General features: G+C 32.8%; 2 protein-coding genes across 2 annotated transcripts; one reads left to right on the top strand and one right to left on the bottom strand.

Annotated features, from left to right (window-relative positions):
* Nucleotides 1-3,563: 3,563 nt before the first annotated feature.
* Nucleotides 3,564-20,399, bottom strand: LOC106710048 (F-box/LRR-repeat protein 4). The gene is made up of 13 exons (XM_045680551.1): nt 20,003-20,399; nt 19,564-19,657; nt 17,106-17,298; nt 16,527-16,687; nt 15,020-15,141; nt 11,668-11,820; nt 11,277-11,374; nt 10,966-11,075; nt 6,831-6,986; nt 5,820-5,985; nt 4,791-4,976; nt 4,345-4,414; nt 3,564-3,974 (listed from the first exon to the last, which is right to left on the bottom strand). The coding sequence occupies exons 1-13, from the start codon at nt 20,225-20,227 to the stop codon at nt 3,864-3,866; spliced, it is 1,845 nt and encodes a 614-aa protein (XP_045536507.1). The 5' UTR covers nt 20,228-20,399; the 3' UTR covers nt 3,564-3,863.
* Nucleotides 20,400-21,243: 844 nt separating this feature from the next.
* Nucleotides 21,244-24,448, top strand: LOC106710143 (splicing factor 3B subunit 4). Its single transcript, XM_045680656.1, has 6 exons — nt 21,244-21,425; nt 22,310-22,393; nt 22,575-22,672; nt 23,081-23,257; nt 23,580-23,764; nt 23,998-24,448. The coding sequence occupies exons 1-6, from the start codon at nt 21,392-21,394 to the stop codon at nt 24,446-24,448; spliced, it is 1,029 nt and encodes a 342-aa protein (XP_045536612.1). The 5' UTR covers nt 21,244-21,391.
* The last annotated feature ends 549 nt before the right edge of the window (nt 24,449-24,997 follow it).

Genomic DNA, 24,997 nt, shown 5'->3' with positions numbered 1-24,997 from the left:
CTAAAAAATTTAAAAGTTATAGATTAAGAAATTGGGAAAGTGAATACGAGGATGTTTGGATCAATATTGAGTTAACAAGTAGGCTTAGTCTATCATTATGCGGAGTTTATTTGCCATCCCCTTTAACTTACGAATGTCTGGAAAGTTTTTGTGATAATGTTTCCAATGTTGCTCAGGAGCAAAGGAACACCATTATAATAGGAGATTTTAATTTACCTAATATTAAATGGAGTCAAAATAGTGAAGTTAATTATCTAAATCCTATCAACTATCAAAGCCGCACAGGAGATTATTTTATAGATTTTATATCTGAAAACAGATTTAACCAATTTAATCACGTACAAAATTCATTTAACAGAATATTAGACTTAATATTAATAAATAATGAAAGCGAGTTAGTAGCTAGCGAAGTAATTGAGAGTTCTTATTCTTTGAGCTTAGTGGATCGCCACCATCCTACTATTGAATTTAAAATTGATTATTATGAAGCTTCTTTTTTGAAATCAAATGAGATACAAAAAATGAATTTCCATAACGCCGATTACAACGTTATTTGCCAAGAGATTGATAATATCTCTTGGCCAAATCTATTTTCTGAATGTAATAATATCGATGAAATGACAGAATGCTTTTATGATAAGTTACGCGGAATAATAAACTCTAATGTACGGAAATGTAAGAGAAAAGTCGACCATTATCCACATTGGTATTCCAGAGACTTAATTAAAAGATTAAAAGAGAAAAATAGGTACAGAGTTCTATACAAAAAATATAAAAACCCGCTAGACGAAATATCTTTTAAATTACTACGTAAAAGATGTAAAAATTTAATTGCAGCTTGCTATAATAATTATATAAAAAATATAGAAAAGAATATTGTTTCAAATCCAAAATATTTCTGGTCTTACATAAAACAAGTGCGAAATAACAGGAGTGAATACCCCTCCTGTATGAATTATAACGGACAAAATTTTTCCGTGGGTCAAGATATATGTAATAGCTTTGCTGATTATTTTTCCAGTATGTATAAAAATCACTCTAATACAGCTTACCACAACAGCCCTTGCAAAGATATAAATCAGTCAGTGTTATCAGACATTTCTATTAGTTTGGGTGAAATTAAATCAAAGTTGAGAAACATTGATAGCACTAAAGGATCTGGTCCCGATAATATTCCATCGATTTTTGTTAAAAAATGTGCCAAAGCTTTAGCAGTGCCTTTATGTTACTTATATAACACCTCTTTGAAGGAAGGGCACTTTCCATCTGTCTGGAAGGAGGCGAAAGTGGTTCCTGTTTTCAAAAAGGGGGATAAAACTGACATTACTAAGTATAGGCCTGTCTCATTACTATCCATATTTTCTAAACTATTCGAAGCAGTTGTTTGCCCTTTTATCAATTGGCATTTAAAATCTTTTTTAACGGATAAGCAACACGGTTTTCTGAAAGGAAAGTCGACAGTCTCGAACCTTTGTGAGTTTATTGATAAAATAAGCGTATCTATAGACAGCAGAGAGCAAGTAGATGCGATCTATACGGACTTTTCCAGGGCGTTTGATATTGTGGACCCATCAATTTTAATTAAAAAACTAGAGCGATATGGTTTCCACGGTAACTTATTAAATTGGCTAACTTCTTACCTAAAGAACAGAAAGTTCAGAGTAGTTATAAATGGATTCCAGTCTGATGAAGTTAATATTCATTCCGGAGTACCGCAGGGATCGCATTTAGGACCTATTTTATTTAATATATATATCAATGACATAGTAGATTGTTTTCAAAATAGTGACGTACTTCTTTACGCGGATGATTTAAAAATTTTCAAGGAAATAAAAACTGCTGCTGACGGAAATTTACTTCAAGAGGATATAAATAGATTAGTAGATTGGTGCAACCTTAACAAAATGACTCTAAATCAAGATAAATGCTATCATATTTCATTCAACAAAAAAATTCATCCCCTTGAGTTAGATTATAAAATTAACCAAAATAGTATACAAAAGACAACTTTAATTCGTGATTTAGGCATTTTAATTGACAGTAAATTAAGCTTTGGTACTCATATTGATCATATTATTAAGAAGGGTCTAAAATTTCTTGGGCTTATCAAGCGAGTAACCAAAGATTTTAAAAACACACAAACCAATATAATCCTTTTCAACGCGTTCATTCTTAGTACTATGGAATACTGTTCGGCAGTCTGGAGTCCGCATTATAAGACGTACATAAACAGAATAGAGAGGGTTCAGAAAAAATTCATTAGACACATAACTTTTAAAGATAAACTATTAAATAAGCTACCTACGTACAAGGAAAGACTGAGTCACTACAAAATGTTGTCTTTAGAGAACCGTAGAACACTACTAGATATAAAATTATTGCATAGCATTGTCAACAATAAAATACGCTCTTCTAATCTTGTTAGTAAAATCTCTTATATAGTTCCGAAACCATATTCTAGACTAAAAAATTATAAATTGTTCAATACTAGACTATCCAAAAGCAATACCGGAGTATCAGCACCACTTAATCGTATATCACACAATCATAACAAAATTTATAAGCAATCCAACATTGACATCTTTAAAGACTCAAGTGTAATTATAAAAAATAAAATTAAAGATTATTTTCTCAATTTAGATCAATCACCTTAAGAGTTTTTTAGGTTATTTATCTTATTTACTCATTTACTATGTTAAAGTTTTCTGTTTTTCTGTCTGTTTTTGTATTATAATTTTGTTAAAATGTTGTGTTAGCCTTTAAGTGTATTACATGACAAAATGTACTTTGATATAAACCTTTTTTATTAGTTTGTCATCTTTCATGTAATATGTTGGCTTCCTAAAATAAATAAATAAATAAATAAATAAAAATATATTTACAAGAAACATGTCGTGAAACAAGTTTATATCAATAACAAATTAAAGATAAACAATTAATCTGTTAATAATATTTAAAGTAAAATTTGGAATATATAAAAAATAAATTATTTAATTATCAATTTACCAAACAAAATTATTTAAAATAAATCACAAAGAAGTCAAATTTTTATACCAAATATTTTGTTCGATAAAAAAATACATCTATTTTAAATTATAATAGTTGTATTCAGTTATTAAATTTTTTTTAACCGACTTTTCGTCTTAGTCATTCGAAAAAAATACTATTTTTCAGTCTTCCCATTGAAAGTATATAATAATAAATAGTTTCCAAATATTAAAGCTACATTTAAGTACCTTTTTATTTATTTTTTTATTAATTTTTAAATTTAATTGATATATTAATTGAGACTCGTAATTTGTAAAGTCAATAATAGAATACAAAACGTATTATTTATTTTTCATAATGACGGGTAAAATATTGAAATAAATAACTAATACATATTAGTGACCAACAAATACGACATAATATTAAATCTATGAGGTTTAATAAAATTGTACAATTTACATGTAAAATTGCACAATATAAGATTTACTCAGCAATTTATGATTACTGAAATTGAAGTCAACATTTAATCAACTTAAGAAATTTCAATTCGTTTATAATAATTGACTTCTCTAATTCTTTTTGAAGTAAATTAAAGTCACACGAATCTAACATTTAACCTTTCACTACCACAAATAAGTTCAAAATTGCACAAAATTTAAGTCAAATTCCAAAATTGAGCACTGACATGTATATTCATCTCTTTCATACACATTGATATTACATCTCTCTCGCTCATATCTGATCTTTGACTTAGTGTTTCAAACTCTGCGATGTACAGTCGTCCCTCTCGCACGTGTTCTTCTGAGTGCTACTTCATAGTCTGTCTCTCTCACACACGCGAGGTTGTCAAGTAAATCGCAGAGTTCAGCGTTGTATCATTCTAGACTAGGAGCTAGGAACATTGGGCTCGGCGGCGCGCTGAGGTTCGCCGACTGGAATGACCTCTTGATACTCACATGCGGGTATTGTAGCCGCCATTCGTTAACCTAGCAAATAGCAAATAAAACAGTATTAAAAAAAAAAACAAAAAAAAGATAAAAGTATTTTGTTTCTTTTAATAACTGCAATTTTGTACAGGTTCAATTATACCATATTACCCTAATGAAAATCAGATTTTATTGGTGTTTAGGTAAATTTTTACCATTGAGCTGATGGAATCCTTAGAATCAACCGAACCAATAGAATTATTTTCTGATTCTATGTATTCAACCGGACCGATCGGAAATGTAATAAATCGACCTAATTGGATTTTTTTCCCATTGGGTCGATTTATCAGTAGGTCGATCGGCCCAACGGGATTTTTTTTTATTGTACTGTGATGAAGACGTGTTTAAAAAATATAAATGTCATATTTACCTGAGATTCCAATATCTGATCACAGAAGCTTACATCTAACAGCCTTAATTCTTGACATCGCGCTAATATACTGAAATAAAATAAAATTATTTTTAAGACTACTTACTACGACTTATTAACTATAGTGCAATAAAATGCCACAGCTGAAAATGAACAAATGGCAAACGAGCAAGCGGCCACATGAATTCGCCGAAATGGCGAAGCGACCTCTGCCCATAGACAACCACAATTGCAGATGCGTTGCCTACCCTCAATCGACGAAGGAGGAGACGCACAAAAAGAGAATATTTAACCTTCCTATGCATCTCCTCCATCAAATCCTCTTCCCATTCTTTCCTTAAAAGAAAATAGTGGGAAGGGAAAGAGGACTAAAATTAGGCCTCCAACACCACACTCATCAGATGAAACGCGTAACATAACGATGACTAACATAAAATGTGACTAACTCTGTACATATATCAGGTGTGACAGCTCTGACACCGAGCAGGTCGAGCTGAGCCAGCTTTGGTGTGCGAGGTATGAGAGCGCGCAAGTCCCGGTCGCAGACTCCACGTAGCGCGCCCAGGAACAACTTGCGCAGCTCCGTACCCGCCAGGGACGACAGCCACTCACCTGAACTACCCGCTTGGAGACTGCGAATATAAACATCGCCTCTTATTATCTATATTACATATACATTATATACATCCATCCATCCATTCAGCCTCGTAACGCCCACAGCTGGGCATAGGCCTCTCACAAAGATCGGTCCTGTGTAAAAAAAATTCTCGTGTCATGGTGTTCGAACTTGAACTCCTACGAAACGGCTTGACCGATTCTCATGAAATTTTGTGAGCATATTCAGTAAGTGAGAATCGGCCAACATCTATTTTTCTTTACACAAACATTACACAAAAAAAAAACTAAATGGGGGGGGGGAATTTAGTTTTTTTTTAACTGCGCGCGGACGTAGTCGCGGGCGTCAGCTAGTATATATATAATAATAAATAAGCACGTCTCTAAAAAAATTGTTTTCTCTGTGTGAAAGAGAGGGATAATGTGTGTAGGTATTTCGGGAGTGGACTTTGTGTACCACAAAAAATACGGTATAAATTTTAACAACCGTACAAACATGCTAAGACGTAAATAGATGGCAAAATAAGGATTTCACCGAAAAAAGTCGAAGAAATCACTAAATTTATATCAATCTACGAGCCATACAACGAATAGAGTTTTTCCTTTTGATACTTCGTAATCCAAAAAAAAAACAAAAAATTTTTTTTCAATTCTTAAGTAAGACGAGGCACTACCTTAACTACCACTAAGACGGAAAAGTCCTGGCTCCTATAATACGGCTCTCAAACATAGTTTAGAAACCAGGTTGTACCTACTTTGTAATTTAACCATAAGTTTGATGCCTAAATAAACAATTTTTGTTAAAAAAAAAAAATTATACCATAATATTTTATCTTTATTTCTACCATATTTTAACTCACCACCATCCCACATCCAACTCCTGCAACAACCTGCAGTTACCGAGTGCCCTGATGCCGACTGCAGTCAGCGAGTACGACTTCCAGAAGTCAACTGAGATGAGGTGAGGGCAATTGGCGCCTAAAGCTATGGCCACCTCGTCCATTGATGATATCATTTTACAAGAACCTAAGAACACAAAATTTACATTATATAATACAGAATAATATAAAAATCCTTCCTGGAATTGTTTTTTGTACTTTTTATAGGCAGTTTCAATATTTTTGACGGCTCAAGGTCAAGCAACCTTCATATATCTTGGAAGAAATTAAATATGACAGTTAACCAGCACAGGTCCAGCATAATTGACTAAGGTCTAGTCATTCCTGATGACATAAGTGTTAACCGATTTTCAGACTTACCATGTAATATTACGCAGATAACCTATTGGGCCTGCACTTTAAGTTAAGCTTAAAAGTATTGACTGCAATTAAATATTATTAAGTATTAGTCATCCCCCCCTCCCTTTATAAAATGCCCCAGATTTATAATTCAGCTAATCCTTAAATTAAATTTAGATACAAATCAACCAATAACGCATTATTTAACAATTATTTTCGCGCTCGAATTCGCTTTATTTCTTCATTCTATATCAAAGATTCCAAAAAAAATTATCTTAGACTCCTTTCAAATTAAAAAAAAAAAAAAAGTTTTCGATCCTTTCTTCGATTCGCCGTCGATCCTTCCATAGACAATTTTGAGAATCACTGTACTATATCTTACAAAGCCTTCTACATCCAAATTACCATATACCATAAAATCAATGGAAATGAGAAATTATAACAAACCTATCAACACAATCTAACCTTCATTAGACTGTAATCACAGACTAATCAAAAACAGTAATGTATCATTAATTTACACTAAAAAAATCCATAATAAATCCATAGACAACAAATAAAATAAGCCAGTGAAAATGAGTTTAAATTTCCATTGAATGAGTATATACATTAATAATAAATAGAAACGCGTACCAACATTAACATGTTGCAAGTGTGGATTAGCTCGCACCACAGCAACAGCGGCCGTGGTGCCGATGTCTGTGCGGTACAGATCCAGACGTCGGAGATGTTTCAGCACTGACAGGTAGATCCAGTCAGAGCAACCTATCACTGAACGCAAGCATAGCTCTGGAACACAACATATTGTAAATAATAAAAATGTTACTAATATTATAAAAACGAAAGTTTGAATGTATGGATAGTTGGATGTTTGTTAGAAGATATCTCCAGAACGGATAAACGTATCTCGCTGAAACTTTGCATAGATGTAGAACATTTGGAAGAACACATAGGCTACTAACTATATTTTAATTCCGCACGGACGGAGTCGCGGGCGACAGCTAGTAATAAATAAAAAATAAGAGAAATCTTTCCCAAATATAACATAGTAAAGTGACAGCCATCTGTGAACCGAATCATTTACAGTCAAACTAAAAATATCTGAGATCTCAGAGGTGAGAGGCGCTGTCTATTCAACTAGTTCTGTTAGAAAATATATTATACCTACATGGGCATAGAAAAACCAATTTCAAACAAAATGCACTCAAAAGTAACCTAAATAAAAAAATTCAAACAAAATGCACTAAAAAGAAACAAAATAATGTCATGAAAACTCTCTAAACTCTAGTAGTTAGTAGTAGGGGCTCAGTTTTCCGCAACTCCACGACAAGCGCGTATTTTGCGTGTCTCTAAACTCTAAAGAAAGTTCTCTTCTTTCTTGTAACATGTCTATATTGTATAATTATTGTTATTTCGCAGTCGGTGTCGGCCGAAGTAAATAGATGACATTTTATATTTGAGATGTATTAGACATACTTACGTTTATGTCTTAGGCCGAAACCGACTCCAAAATAACAATAATTATACAATATAGACATGTTACAAGAAAGAAGAGAACTTTCTTTAGAGTTTAGAGACACGCAAAATACGCGCTTGTCGTGGAGTTGCGGAAAACTGAGCCCCTACTACTAACTACTAGAGTTTAGAGAGTTTTCATGACATTATTTTGTTTCTTTTTAGTGCATTTTGTTTGAATTTTTTTATTTAGGTTACTTTTGAGTGCATTTTGTTTGAAATTGGTTTTTTAGGTTACTTTTGAGTGCATTTTGTTTGAGATTGTTTTTTTTTGAAGTCGGCTATTTTTTTTTCTTAAAATTTTTGTTTTATTTCACAATTTTTAGTGAATTTGAAGTTCAATTACAAATTTCGTTAATACGTATAAAGACATAAATAAGACAAATAAAGAAAAGGACTTTCCTATTTGATATGTGTGTATTTCAATTCAAAAACTAATTTAGAATGCAGCAGATAACCACTTATCCTTTAAACAATGAAATAATTATCAAAATCGGTATACAAATTGAAAATTACCGAACTAATACATCGTAGCGTGCCTTTAATTTTGTCCAGCCGCGCGCCGCACTAGCATTTTTCGAATGCGCGTAGTTTTTAATTATTTAATATCTCCCAAACTATTGATCAGAATTACATAGTTTAAAGGCAAATGTCATCTGCATTTAATGCTCTAGCCATCAAACATATTTATTTGGATAAGGATTCATATCGAATATAATATAATAGCGCCGTAAGCTTACGACGCTGTTTTTCGTGTGCATTTTAATCGAAGTTTGTTCACAATAACATGGTTTTTGTGAGACATCCATAGATGATAGATATATGCCACCGAAGACTTTTATTTAGCAAATTTAAGGATCTATTATTACTCCATACATCATTTTTATGTAAGTCATATAGTTTGACCTACGTAAGCCCAGAAAGCAAAATTGTCCTTTTCGTGTAGCATTTTTCGTTTCCGCGTAATTTTATTCTTACGATATCTCCTAAATTATTAGACAGAATGATATAGTTTCAATTGCAAATATAATCTACATTAAATTCTCTTGATAATGAACATGTTTATTTACATAAGGGTTAATACTGAACTCGAATAATAGCGTCGGAAATAGGGCATGAATTTAATTGATGTTTCTGAAGAAAAAAATGGTTAGTGTGAGAAAACTATAAAAGATAGATATATGCTATCGCGGACTTTTAATTAGCACATTTAAACAGCTACAATTCGCCATACATCATTTTAATGTAGGTCCTATAGTTTAGCCTACGTAAGCGCTGAAAGCAAAAATGTCCCTAATTTTCGCAACAATTTTGAAGCTATATTCAAAATCTACTAGTCTTCTAGTTATTTAAAAAAAAAAACAAAAAAATGGGACCCACCTGCAAGCACTTCCTTTCGATTAAAATATTTTTCATCAAAATCGGACCACCAGGGGCGGAGTTTCGCGGTAACACACATAAAAAAAAAAATACAGTCGAATTGATAACCTCCTTCTTTTTGAAGTCGGCTAAAAATGTCAAATATAGCCGCTTGCTCCTTTGTCACGAAAAAAAAAACTATACTCTCTATCAATGATTCTTAAAGTTCCCAATAGGTTAGTAACTTATAAACAAAATTAATAAGTTATTTTTAAACTCCATTGCAAATAATAGCCATCTAGTTTTATATTTTATTATTCCGGTCGACGTTAGCTGATTTAACATTAACAAATAGCCAATCATGTCAGCAAATAGACTGTTGACTTGACGACCCTGCATACCTTAGTACAGTTGCCAACATCTGATGACAACAATAAGCATTCATCTATTACACGACTCTACAAAAAAAAATTCGTTCTTTGTCCTAAAGTTTATACTATTATTTTCCAGTTAGTTATGCACAAAAACGAAAAGAAAATACCTTTTTTCGGTATAAAGTTTGCTTTTGTGATAGTTATAATAAATTTTTTCCGAAGTTATCGGAAGCAAAGGTTAAAGCTGGGGTTTTTGTTGGTCCGCAAATAAGACAGATTTTCGATGATGAAAAATTTCCAACGCTGCTGAATCGTACTCAAAAAGCAAGTTGGAACAGTTTTAAAGCAGTAGTTTCTGGATTTTTAGGAAATAATAAAGCTGAAAACTACGAAAAGTTGGTTGAGGATATGCTTACAAATTTTAAGGCCATTGGCTGCAGGATGTCATTAAAAGTACATATGCTGCATGCTCATTTGGATAAATTTAAAAACAATATGGGAGCCTATTCCGAAGAGCAAGGAGAACGTTTCCATCAGGACATCATGAATTTTGAACAACGCTATCAAGGCCAATACAATGAAAACATGATGGGCGACTATATTTGGGGTTTATTGAGAGAAAGTAGCTATGAACATAAAAGAAAAAGTAAAAGTGTGCACTTTTAAATTATTTTCCACTTTTCTGTAAGCTAATTTGATAGTAAAACTTAATAAAAATAATAAACATTTTTATTTCAATAGTTTTATTTTCAATCAAAAATTAAAATCCGAGATTTTTTAAAATTTCGTTCAATCAGTCTTCTAAGCACAAAAGCAAAGTTTTTCATGCCATATATTTTTTTTCCGTCTAATTACGTCCAAAACTACCGAAATTTAATGCTTTGCAATCAAAGTCAAATTTCATGTTGACCCGTGTTATCTTTATAACATGTCTAAACGTGATAAGATTTTACCAACTAAACCTTGCATACATTGCAAAATAAAAAACAACTCTAAAAGTACGATAAACTCAAATATTATAAGTGCAAATGTAAAGTTTTACTTAAAACCTGACAAAAAAATACTTTTTTTTGAGGGTAAAATCTTTTTTGGACGTTATAATATTCAACAAAAATTTCATTATAATTTTTTAAGTGGTTCAGGAACGTAGAGGGATATATGTTTGTAAACAAATCTCTTCGGAGAGAAAACAAGGTCATCTTAAAGGAATAATCCGATGACGCAAGTGCTTTAAAATCATTTGATAACATCACGTGAGATAAACAATATACTGCTATAAATTTGTTACTTTCAGTTAATACGCGTATACGTTATCTGTGTACTCTACAAAAATGACAAACTCGTAAATAAATGACGATATCACCTGTTTATATATAGAGTTGCAATTAATAAAACCCCCTTTTCACTAACGCGACTCTCACCAACTGTTGTTTCTACATCTGCAGCCGCCGTAGTAATACTCAGCTAGATTCATGCTAGTGGAAAAAAGGTTTAAGTAGTAAGGTGATAAAACATCTTACCTTGTAAATATGCGCAACTATCTACAATGGATATCAACACCGAATTGTCAACGAACTCACAGCAGTTCATCCTAAGATGTGTCAATTCTGAGCAGTTCTGTTTCAGGAATCTATAAAATGCATAGAAAATTAGTTAAAAAAAAAAAAACAAGCAAAAAAAATCACTTATTAGTCGTTCTATCATTTTTAAATCGTCACAACATATTTTTTTTGACGTAATAATGATTTTATCAGTTTTATTCATTATTATTCAAACAATATACTATCATTAAATATTGCACATAGGTCCTTTAAGTTTCCGTACAACTCACTTTGTTACATAATGAGACTGTATCATGCAATGGCTGCCGCACCACGACAGGTCCAGCTTCTGCAGGAACTTGCACCGCGTCCCCAGAATACCAAGAACCTGAAATATTATGTACATATAAATAAATTCATACTACTCTAGTTAACGATGGATCAACGTAAAAGACATGACTTTTGTGAATGTCACGACAGGAGAATAAATATATAGCTTAATGGTGATGGCACATGAGTGGCAAAATACGCAAACGCAATGCTCATGTGGCATCGTTCTACCAGTGGTACTTCACCGCTGCATAGACGACGATAGGAACTTAGGACTGTCACAATAAAAAAAAAGATAATCATGAAGTAGAAAAACATTTGAGTAAATTCCATCCTAAAAAATATACAAACCTGTGACCTAACGCAATGCCAATAAGGTCGTAAGTCAATGCACCGGTAAAGAATAGAGTCCAACGCCAGTCTATTGAAGTGACGGTTCACTTGAGCGCAACGGCTCAACGATTGCATGTCTAGATACTTCATTATAGTTAGGATAGTTTCGTCCTGTAACAACATAAATATACAATTGCAGTAGCTGCCGTACTGAAGTTCGTTGAAGTAGGGCAGTATGTCTATTAATTTAAGGTAGGCCTATGCAACAGATTATGTTGTAGATATCTTTGGGTGACTGTCATCTAAATTCAAATGGCCTACTTGTACCTGAGTCTTTCTTGATAAAATAAAAATTAGAAAAGTATCTACTCTCGAGTATTCTTCTATTAAGTGTTTTTTACGTAGAAAGATAACACTATATCTCTTATCGTCAAATCAAGATAACTCACAAGCGCATTTATTTTAAATATTGATTTTAGCTATTAAAGGTAAAAGCGTTTCTTGCTATTCCCTCTACTATATACTGAGGGTCTTTAAAAATAATAAACACATTTTGATATAATATGAATAGTTGTCCGCGATTTCGTCCACGCGGAATTAAAATAAATCTAGGAATAAGTATTATGTTAAAGACTATGTCACATGGGAATAGCGTAGCTTCCTACCCGTGAAAGATTTTTTCAAATCGGTTCACTAGTTTCGCAGCTTGTTTGCAATGTATACAGATAATAGTCTGGAAGAACTCATATGCTACTTGTTACGTTTTTTTTTTAATTCCGCGCGGACAGTCGCGGGCGACAGCTAACATAGGTATAAATTGCAAAATTAAATTATGATTCACACTATCTCAGAATACATTTCATTACGTCAGAGTCAACAACAAAGTTAATGGAAAATGAAATGTAAAAATAATCCTGAAAAATTGATTTAACATAAATACAAATAAATACATAACAAAAAAAGGTTTTAAATATCACAAATATTATTTCTAGTTATTTTCTACTCTTTAAAACATTACTCATATACGATTTCTCACTGACAAATAACAGACACGGTTAAATATAGAAGTTATTACAAAAAAAAGCAATAAAACAAAAGACAACTCAAACGAAAAATTTCTAAACGGTTTTAAAATATATATAAAATCGTAATTTTGTCTCTAATTCTTTTTATAGGTGAGACATATAAGAAAACTTTCTTACAATATGACCAATTCGATCAGTATAAGTCCGTGATTATAACAATAACATTAAATATATCAATGTAAAGCTAACGGAATATTCCGAGACAGGTATTGTGAAACACATCTGTCTGTAACGGACAACAAAACGATCGATAATGAATACCGGCATGCGATCCTCTATCTCGCTTTGTCGTACTCTAGGTCAGGGATGTAACGTATATGATAAACGTAGATAGTACACAAACACTAACATAAGATAACCATATAAATACAACTATCACAGGATTATGTGATAAGAAAATTGACGATCTATTTTTAAATCCTAAACATTGTGTTCCACTGTACAGACTGTATAAGACCATGAATAAAATGATGACGATTTTTGGATGGTGGAAACACTCATTATACCATCATCCAAAAATTGTCTATTATTTTTTTTAAATTTTTTATAAAAGCAGATATTACAATATACTATGTAATATTCTACTAGGGTTTATACAGCGTAATCCTAAGTACGTATACGTACTATGCACGTAAAAAAATCAATGAGTCATTGTTTATTGTGCAGTTTTAACTTTGAATGTTAATTATTGTTTTTTTTTTAACTCTTAAAGAAATATTTAATTGGCTCATTAAATTGCTTGATAAGATCAGCAATTATTCAAAAAATCACAAGTTAGTGTGTATGTCACAAACTTTATGAAATTAGCCATGTGTAGTCGAATTTGACAATAACGAAGTTCACAATTGGTACATAACATGAATAGAGCTTGTAGTGAATGCAAGCAATTGTTTACGACGCAATTTGTTACATGAGACACGCTAACTGCAAGATAAAAATGTTGACCTTAAAATCACGGAGCAGAAGTGTATAACATGGTTAAAGATTCTACCGTCAGATAGTTAATAGCTTTATTATTTATAAAATTAGAAAAAAATCTAATTGACTAAACCCTTTATACGTTCCCTTACTTTTAAATATCTTCATTACAAACAATTACATCTCGAAAATTAGAGTATTCCCATTACTTTAGATCTACAACTCTCGACTAATTAGCGCTTGACCTCGACCCCATCTTTTGTAAATCGAAAGATTATTAAATGCCATAAACTCTGCTCAAATTATTATATTTAGATCGAAACACTGACGCCGGCTTCTTATTTCAATCAATCCTTTACTGTGAGTACAGAGTATGAATTCTGAATTATATTTTACCGCTCCTAAAGGTTCCTGCACGTGTTATATTTTAAAATTCTCAAAGTGGCCCCACAAATAAAATTTATACAATACAAAGTCACGTTTCGTGGATATTTCACATCCTGCTTGCATTTATTTTTGTTTACAAAATACTTTATTATTAAAGTAAATTCTAATATTAAAGTTTATAAGCTTCAAAATCATTTGCCCATTTTTCGCTTTCCGAATGTGGGTTTGAAAATTTTCCATGGGTTTTTTCCGTTTCATCGCTGAATTAGCACACCGAATATTTTGGGACGGATTTGAATTTTTATTTTGACAATAAGATAACTGAAAATATGTATCTTAAACGTCTATTTGAAAAACAAAAAAAAACATTGTTTTCGTTACACTCACATACACGTGTGATAATCAATTATAGATTTTAATTTTAGGTAAGAAGATGGCACATGAACTTTGGCTACATAATTATTAGATACCAGAAATAGAATATATGCCCAACAGTGCGACAAAACGACGTACAGTGCGTTATCAAATTTACGTTTGTGAACTCTGAAACTAAGGCCCTTCGTACACAAGGTAAGGTAAATATTCGAAGTCCGATACTTTTAGTCGCTAAGCGACTTGCACAATGCATTTTCATAGAGGTTCGTACTTCTATCTGTCATCGCTAAAGACAGTCGCTCACAACCTATTTGTCAAGATCGTTGTGAGAAAACTCGCTGTAATTTTCAAAATGGCGGAGCAAATTTATACAGTTGACATGTAGTCCTTATGCTTGTACTGACCAAATAGACGACTACGTAAGAACGCGCGCAACGCGATCTCTCGCGACGGAACCATACAACAATGTACGTTGTCTTATGTACGAAGGGTCCAACTGAACGTTGTAAAGTTACGACAACACATTAATCATGTAGAATTAATTGTAGAGGTGGTGGTATTTATCAACAAAAGTATATGATTAACAACTTACCAAAAAAACTTACCGGTAGCCTTTGAAAATCGCCAAGGGGAGGTCCTGTGTCAATTAGCAGCTCCTTCTGTGACACCAACATTGGTGGAACAACTTTATCGTGCAGATTTGAAGCTATCACTTTATTTAGGAGACCTAAAACAAATTACATTGCATTTATTTAGTACTAGCAGTTACTCCCGACTTCGTCCGTGCCAGTGACCTGAGGATAGTGTAGCTTCCAAACAGTGAACGAATATTTCAAATCGGTTCAGTAGTTTCGGAGCCTATTCAAAAGAAACAAACAATCACATCTTTCCTCTGCTTAATTTTAGTATAGACAAACTAAGCAACTAATCTTGACCTAAACTGTGTTTTCTATTGTTGAATTTAATATCCTGTGAAAATAACTTTCTATGGACAAACTTGATATTTCGGGAAATTATGACAATCAAAACAATACAGTCACTTTTGATGTGTTGTTTTCAGATTTTAATGCAATTGAGTGATAATTATGAAATTAAGTGTTTTGACAATGACAGATAAATGTTTTGTTCTCCCTTCGCAGCTCATCGCATTGAAATATTAAATTATATTGTTTACGCTAATCTATTTTAGAATTCAAGTAGCTACACTTTTTATAACAATAATAATTAATTATTCTATTATTCAAATTTTAATTTATAGCCTATTAAAAAATAAAGCAATAGATAATAACATTGTGAATCATTTACAATCGTATCGTTTTATATCTTTAATGAAGGTTGCAAATAATTATTAAACTCTTGGATAATTGAATTTTTACTTTTGCAAGAATAAAATAAACGACATAAAATGTCGTGAATCTAAACTTTATTTATAGCTATAAATTCGTCAATGTCAAAACATATCTTTGATTTATTTAAAAGAACTTTGTCCAAGTATTTCGGCAGTGGAAATGCACGATCTCTAACCACATAACTCAACAGTTCGATCCACCAATTAGTACTTTAATCATACTAGAATTAAAGAGTATAATTTTAAATATTTAGTAAACTGTAACCGCAGGTGGTCTTTGCTAAAAAGTTAATAAGAAACGATTAAATGTATTCAAGAGCAGTTACGATGCTTTACTAAAGCCATCTAAAGCGACTATAACTTCCCTTTGTAATGCTGCCACAGTTAAAAATTCTTTATATGTACAAAATTATGCAACGAATGACTCCTTTAATTGTACAAAGACCATAAAGCAAGTAAGAGTAATTTATGCATGTAAATTAATGACTATGATAAATAAAATTAGGAAAATTGTCTTCAACCAGTTTCAAGATACACTTTTTTAAACAGTTGTTTAATAGATTCAAACGAAACCATAACTTATCAAAGAAAAAAACACATGTATGATAAAATTAGTAGAACGAACATATTTAACAGAAATATAACAGTATAATTTAAATGTTTTCAAGTATAAAAAACATGTTTTCAAGGGACTTCTACTACTAGTTGAATTCGATCCTGATACAAAAAAAAAAAACTGTGTATAATAAATAATAGAAACCTACCATTTTGAGGTTGCGGTTGTGTTTTCTTGTAAAACAACGTGGAGTAGGCAAAGTTATTCTTCATCTTGCTCTCACTAGCGGGTTCTTTCCCACGAAGTAACACCGCATCTAACTCCGTGTAGTACGGTAGCAAACGATGGTTGAACTCTAAACGAAGGACCCTGACAGAAATGAAAATATAATGTGACGTCATTATGTTAATTTATGATTAATTTATAAATACATTTTCTGTCTACTTTAACACGTTCCATGCTTATACGATTTTTTAAGATTTCTTCCCATTTGCCATTTAAATATCACTGAATTCGCTAGAAGAGTCCGCAGCATTGAACGTGTTAATAACAAAACTACAGGTGTATTATTTTTTGTAAAACGAATCAATACTTCTAGTATTGTTATAAGATAAATTAATAAAAATAAATGAGAAAAAAATAGACACCCTATTTTAAATCTTTAAAATAAATACTCATTTGTATACAAACACTATTTCTATCTCTGTATTTTCAAAGCGAACGAAAAGGATGGCAATAATAAAGGTGTTAATACAGTACACACGCAGACACACACATTTAAACTCACCTTGTCGGAAAATTTATTTGTTTTATAGGCGGACTAAATATTCTTGGTTTGTCGCCGGCATATTCCGGCTCCCCTTCCCACAGCAGGAACCAGGCCCCAGTACCCAATGCCCAGATACGAACCAACGCACCGGGATTGTATGTCTCGAATATGGCCACTTCTAATGGATATACTGATCTTTCGAACGAAACTTCTGTTAAAAAAAATATTGAACAATTTAGTATTACCTTCAGGTTCTGTCACTTCACAACAAGACATTAACCTCCCACGTTATGCGGCCATCTATTTATCCTATTATTAACCTTTTAATAATCCTCAGAATAGTCTATGAATCCAACTCCAACTAACATAAAACACTGCATCACCTTCTAAAGGAAGAATAACTACGCGTATGACGGCAAAAGATCTTGAAAGAACCATAGAAATAAATAATAGAAATAAAGAACCATAGAAAATACACTGAATAGTAATTCAAACCTAACTAGCATGATGAAAGTCTATTCATATTATCAGAATGAAGTTATCTCTTTATAGTTTTATTGTTTGTGTCACGAAACAACGCAGGGGAACAAGCATGTGCTCTCCATATTCCTAATAAGTTAAAGTAGTTCGAGGGGACATTTACCGCGACCGTTATCAACACAAAAATTCAATTACTACTGAACTAATACAAATGAAATATAAAGTCGCACCATGATTAAGATCACATTATTCTTCGAAATGGATAAAGCAACTAATTCTACTAATAGCAATAGTAGTAATCCACTACAGTCTACCATATTAGTAGGCTCCCGTGTACTTAGCAATTTGAATAAAAACTTTTCGAATAATTATTCATTATCAGTCGAACGGTTATCCTATTTACAACTATATAAACCACAATCGCTTTGTTTGTATGTGATTCATAGTACCGGATATGAGTTAAAAATAAACTTATATTCGCATTCATTAAATATTGTTACTTTTTGTATATTTACGTTACTACTTAGTTAAAGAATATGTGGTTTAGATATTTCTTATTCGCGTAATACGTAATGGTAATAAATTTAGATGAATGTTCATAAACTTCGGTTTTAATATTATTTAAGTTATTATATTAAGTGTAAGGGTAATAGTTATAAACAATAAACAAGTTTTAAATGTTGTAGTGAGCTTATATACGTCTCTATCAAGGGTCTCGAGCACACCACAAAATAGGGGTAACTCAACCACACTGTAAATGCAAATTTCATACATTTTCTCCGCAAATGTTTACCATATCATATGCATAAAAATCAAATTGGTACTCTCGGGGTATCTCGAGCTGTTCCACCTTAAAAGCGACAGTCGTTTGAACGTTTCGTGAGCATTGAGACGGTAACGCGGAAACAATATCTAATAGGACGAAGCTATTTAATGTGTCAGTGGTGCTCGATTATTTGATTTTTACTATTATGCTGTCATTTGTGCAACTCACTGCTACCTAATTGGTAATTTTGTAAAGGGCGAAGTTTATTTCATTGCAGGGAACAAAGAAATTTTTGTGTAAGTAAAACACCGCGAAGGACACTGGCTGTACATTTCGGGTGTCGAACCTAGAACGTCTAGATTATATAGTATAGATTATATAGTATAGATTATATAGTCAATTGACTCACTGCACCACTGACGCCCACAAATTAAGTAAATTCCGAAACATAACTATTCACTATGCATACTTGAAAATAAGATTCCTAAGAAAAATGATGAATGGTTGAATTTGACATTCAAATCATTAAATGATAAGATTGTAGTGGAATTAAATGGCATCATGACATTGAATAATATTGAAAATAAGTCAAGATACTGGCAACCTATAAATATCATGTGCAAATAATTTGAAGTATGGAAGTTAATAAATGAAATTATTGCATAGAAAGGAGTTGGAACCTCTCATATGATTTGAATCTGTCACATCACTGTTTTATAATTGAAGACTTAAAGAAATAACTAAAACTTGTAGGATAAAAACTGGGAGGGAGTACACAAAGGCGAAAGAAGAAATATAAGTATAAGAGAAGTAGTAAGAAGTATAAGAGAAATAGGAATATAAGTTTAAAACCATAACTATGTAACATACAAAGAGTTAATTTGACAGAGAAGGTAACAGATAATAAAAAGGGAATGAAATGTCCTATATCTGTTAGTCCTCTCCTGTGTTTGATAATAGTATGCAACACAAGTGCAATTAATTTTGTTGCAGATTCCTATAGGTAGTGAAAAGATAACATCAGGTAGCCCACACTAAATAAAGATTACAACTTAACTCCCATGTCTTTTGGTCTAGATACCAACCTAGTTTCAGACCTATTGGGTTCCTCCATCACCCTGAAGTGATTAGGTCTAAAACTATAGTTATACACATGAGTTAAGCGGTGATCTTTAATCCGGTAACCCACTTGCCCGTTTCCTGTATTTCATAAAATAAAGGTGTACTAACCAACATAATCTTGACTAGGTATTGCTCGGCTATTCTGTGGCATGTAGTCTTCTTGAACGGAAGGTGCTTCATCCCACCATTTCCCGTATGTTCTCTGGGTAAAAATACAGTCAGTTTAGAAATAATACTGATGAAATATGTATGTACCTATCAAATGAAAAGATTTACATCTCTTAAAATTTCCCATCAGACGTAACACATTTCATTGAGTAAATTATCATTTTATTTTATAATTAAGGAGCGGCGGGAACACCGAGACTGCACAACACAGGAACTGCAGATGCGTTGCTTGTCTTTAAAATAGCAACTTCTCGATTTTGCATATCCTAAATATATAAACATTAAGATAAACATAAAAAAAAAATAATAATAGATAAAGATATAACATTAAGATTTTTTTGTCGATAAATAAACAATTTACAATAACAAAGTTGTTTACCATAACAAAAGCTTGCGGATAGTCTCCGTAATCGGGAAAGTTCGATGGTGGCCCACGAAGATTGAAGGCGGTGTATGAAACACTAATTTCACTTCCATACTGAGAGCTAAAATCCTCAACGTTTTGAACAAATTGTTCTATTATTTGTGCATTGTTTTCTTCGTCTTGATAATTATCGTCTCTAAACCACAATAGGGAAGATATTATATCAGACGCGCTCTGCATTTTTAAATTATGAGGTCTTTTAAAATTTTACTACAGTGATTAGATTTTGTACTTAGAACACAATTATATTAAACTCAAGAGCGGTAGTGTTTCAAGACTTTACAAACGACGTTATTTCACAAGTCGCTTCGTCTCACTTTGACAACTTGATAACAATGACTGACTGATCATGATCATAGTCATAGACTTTTAATTAAAATTCGATCAAAACATTTTGTCAAAGATGAAATAACTAATTTATGGTAACAAAATTCTGATGTCAAACGTTAATCAAGTATTTTTTAAGAGTTTATTAGCAGTTAAATGGATCGATTGCGTGTATGGCGGAAGATAGATCGATATGGATCCTCCATTTATATCCATATTTAAGTAAGTATTGTATAATTAGCTTCGTGTTAACCTTCTCTATAGATTGTGAAATTACTATTTATGTAAACTGGAAAATGTTTAAAAGAATTTAATTAATATTGTAAAACACTCTGGTACCTACATATGCAGCTGTATATTGCTATGCCCTTACAGGGTGTTACATGTAAGTTCTAAACAAGAAATACTGTAACATGCAATAAAGGAATAAATAAATAAATAAATAAATCCTATGTCAATGTACAAGTACTTGACGATAAACAGCAGTAAAATCGTGATAGCATTATACGTTTGAGAAGTTAAAATATTGTTTGTTAAAGTTAAGCCACTATTTAGTATTTCAACGGCAACGTAAATCGATAGAAAAAAAATGGGTTTTTGTTTTTTAAAAATACGTCTTAATGAAAATTTTTTAAAATTGCTAACTGAACTAAAGGCTGTTTGCATATGGAGTTAATCTTTTTAATAATCCTTTTTGTCGACGCAAATGTACATAACTATAAAGTACATGCTAGGGAATAATTGAACATCTACTATTCCTAGTTTGCGTAAGGATTATAATTCAGGGGGAATAGATGTACTAACCCATCAAAACTAAAACCATAGAAAAAAGAAATATACTCTTTGGCGTAGTACATGACCATGACGTATGACGTATGCTGTCAAAGTGGCGTGTACAACGGCGAAGACGCCAAGAATGCTATTTTGTTTATTACAATTTTAGGAATACTATCTAAAACGCTTTTGGTATGTTATTTTCATACAAGATAAGTGTTCAAGTTTAGTAATTCTAACAATATGGCAGCAGGTCCTATTGCTGAGCGAAATCAAGGTAAATATTCATATATTTTATAGTTAGCGTTTTTCATTTGAGGTTATCTTTTATTTTATTCAAGTTAGTAAGCATTCTTCGTACAAGAACTAAATTATTCTTACTGTAATTAAAAAAAAACCAACATCTGGAAGAACAACTTTGTTGGTAGGATGTAAGGTAACAGTAAAATTAAAATTGTATAACTGACCAATTTACTTTACTGCCCTGCACTTTGTTGTGGTTCTTGGATACGTTATAAACATTCGCGTGAACTAGAGAAACTTCGTTGTAATTACGAGTTATGGGATGTAATTTCAAGACCTTTTCAGCAATGTTAAATCTTATTTGGAACTTACAGTAAATATTTAAAGAACTTTGACTGTCATATTTATTTGTGTCAAATTAATAGCCCAAAAAAATAAGTTTGAAGCTTCTAACTTTAAAAATTACGATACTTCCATACAAATTTCCACCCTCACTTTCAACCCTTTTTTCATGTTTAAAAGTAGCCTATGTCCTTTCTCAGGCTCAATACTATCTGTGTTCTTAAATTTCATTTAATTTGGTTCAGTGCTTGATGTGAAAGCAGGACAGATATAGTTACTTTCACATTTGTATTATTAAAGTTAGTATTTTACATGGGTAGGCTAACAAATAGGGAATAGGCATTTATAAATCTTATGAACGCTAGTACTTTTGACCATAGGTGGTATAAATATAGGTTAATCCCGCCTTTTGGCCTTTCCTATCATTGTAAAATTATAAGTCTGTTATTATCGCCACCATCTGAATATATAGATATAAATATTTAATTATTATTCTGTAAAAAGTCCATAAATACAAGAATCAAGTTTAAATGATTATAAATACTTTTATTAATTATAGCATTATCTTACTTTCAGATGCAACAATATATGTTGGTGGTCTTGATGATAGAGTCTCGGAGAGCCTCCTCTGGGAATTGTTTGTGCAAGCAGGGCCTGTGGGTATGTACAGAATAGTGTAAATTAATTCTGAATTCTTTTATTTAAAGGAATAAATGTTCTTATCTCAATATTTTTGCACTGAAAACTCTTTTTAGACAAAAATAATTAATGAATAGATCATGTTATTTTTTATATTTTTTTTTTTACTGTATATGTGAACTGTTTACTCTTTGGTTTCTAGTGAATGTACATATGCCCAAAGACCGTGTATCACAAACACATCAAGGATATGGATTTGTGGAATTTATGGGAGAGGAAGATGCAGATTATGCCATCAAGGTAATACTTTAGAACTAAGTATACAAACTTGAACTATGGAAATATATATAACTAGCTGTGCCCGCGACTTCGTCCTCGTGTAATACTGTCTTCGGGTAGCATTTTTTTTAGGTCCATTATTTTACTTAACCAACATGCTATGATTTGATGTATGAATGTAGAAGAACATTGAGAGAGGTGTGCCAGGACCGCATCAAATGTCTTGGCTTGGGTCTCTGCCTACCCCTCTGGGTTACGGGCGTGCATTTTGTTGTTGTTGTGGTATTTTACTTAAACTTATTAAACTTACAAAATATTCACATAAACATCATTAAAACAATCTCAAAATATATAGTTTTTGGTGTGAAACTTTTGACCCTCGTAAAAGTCCTGTACTATATCTTTTTTCTAGTAATATTTTTGTTACAGGTAATGAATATGATAAAACTATATGGTAAGCCTGTAAGAGTCAATAAGGCTTCAGCCCATCAGAAGAATCTTGATGTAGGAGCTAATGTGTTCATTGGAAACTTGGACCCGGAAGTGGATGAGAAATTACTTTATGACACATTCTCAGCATTTGGTGTCATATTGCAAACACCAAAGGTAATGTTTATTTTCATAGCTTAAAAATACGTAGTATATATTGTTTTTTAATGTAACTTTTATTGCATACTAGCAGTTGTATGGGACTTTGTCTGCTTGGAATTAAAAGAAATCTAGTAATAAATAAAGCTTTCCAATAGTATAAGAATTCTTCAAATCGGTTCAGTATTTTCGGAACCTATTCAATGCAAACAAACAGACAAACAATCAAATCTTTCTTGTTTATAATATTAGTGTAGTTTTATAAGTTAACTGATAAATAAAAAATCAGAATATTAGGTTTTAAATTTCAAAATGATAAAATTCACACTATCTTTTTCAGGTAATGAGAGATCCAGAAACGGGTAACTCTAAAGCATTTGCGTTCATCAATTTTGCATCATTTGAAGCGTCGGATGCTGCTATCGAAGCCATGAACAATCAGTATCTGTGCAACAGACCTATTTCAGTGTCATATGCTTTCAAGAAAGATGTCAAAGGAGAGAGACATGGTTCTGCAGCTGAAAGGTTTGTAGATTTTATTTTTATTTACCGTTTTATACATTTTGACTTGCAGCAGTTTACTTAGAATGGTTTAATGATAACAGTAAAACCAAACAACAAATTAAACCGTTACTTTAAATTTTATAGTATGAAGTTATTGGTCTTTCTTTGGCCAATTACAATGACATAAGTTTAGTATGGACATGACATGGATTATTGATGATGATTGACATTAATATATATTTTTTTACTTTCAGATTGCTCGCAGCCCAAAATCCTCTATCGCATGCGGACCGTCCTCACCAGCTGTTCGCAGACGCACCGCCGACTATGATGGGTCCCATCCTGATGGCCCCTCCGCCGCCGCCTGCGCCGAGCCCAATGCCACCACCTGGACCTCCAATGAGCGGACGGCCGCCACCTCCCCTACCGCTGGCAGCACCTCCACCACCTCCTTCAACCATGCCTCCTCCCGGCCCCCCACCGCCGCCGGGACCGCCACCTCCCCCGCCACCCTTCCACCACTTCCCCCCGCCCTTCGGCCCACCGGGATTCGGCCCCCCTCCCCCGCCCGGCGCGCGCCCCCCACCCCCGTGGAGACCTCCACCACCTCAGTTCAGGCCACAGTTCCCTCCGCGCGGTCCTCCGCCGTTTGGTCATCCGCCATTCCCCCCGCACCACCCGCCTGAACCTAATTATAATTATTAGACGTGTTTTTAAAAAATAAATATATATAATAAATGATATTGTTTTATTTTAATTCACCCATGGCATATGTTTTGTTTTTTTAATATTTTAGTAGAATGTCAACTAATGTTATGTGCAAAATTTCTTCAACAAGAATCCTCGGTAAAGAACAACTGAAGTGATATCCAGTTTACACTTTGAAACAAAAGTAGGTGGTAGGTGAGATATTAAATTATAGGAGTGTCGGTGGCTCAGGGGTTAAGCACTTAACTTGCGATCTGCAGATCCTGGGTTCGAATCCCGCCATTTACCAATGTGTTTTTCGATTTACATATGTACATTTATCCGACGTTCTTACGATGAAGGGAAACATCGAGATGCAACCTGCACATATCTGAGAAGAAATTCAATTTGATGAAGTCAACCCTCACTGGGCCAGCGTGGTTGACTATGGCCTAGTTACCCCTACTAGCTTGGTGTGGGCTCCGAGCCCCTCGGTGTGGACGTATAGTGAGCTTATAATGATGATGAAATTATAGATGCGGAAGTGGATAGGATAGCAGAAATCTA

The sequence above is a fragment of the Papilio machaon genome, chromosome 13 (genome assembly GCF_912999745.1).
Source record: "Papilio machaon chromosome 13, ilPapMach1.1, whole genome shotgun sequence".
Taxonomy (NCBI): domain Eukaryota; kingdom Metazoa; phylum Arthropoda; class Insecta; order Lepidoptera; family Papilionidae; genus Papilio; species Papilio machaon.
This window is presented reverse-complemented; position numbering and strand designations above follow the sequence as displayed.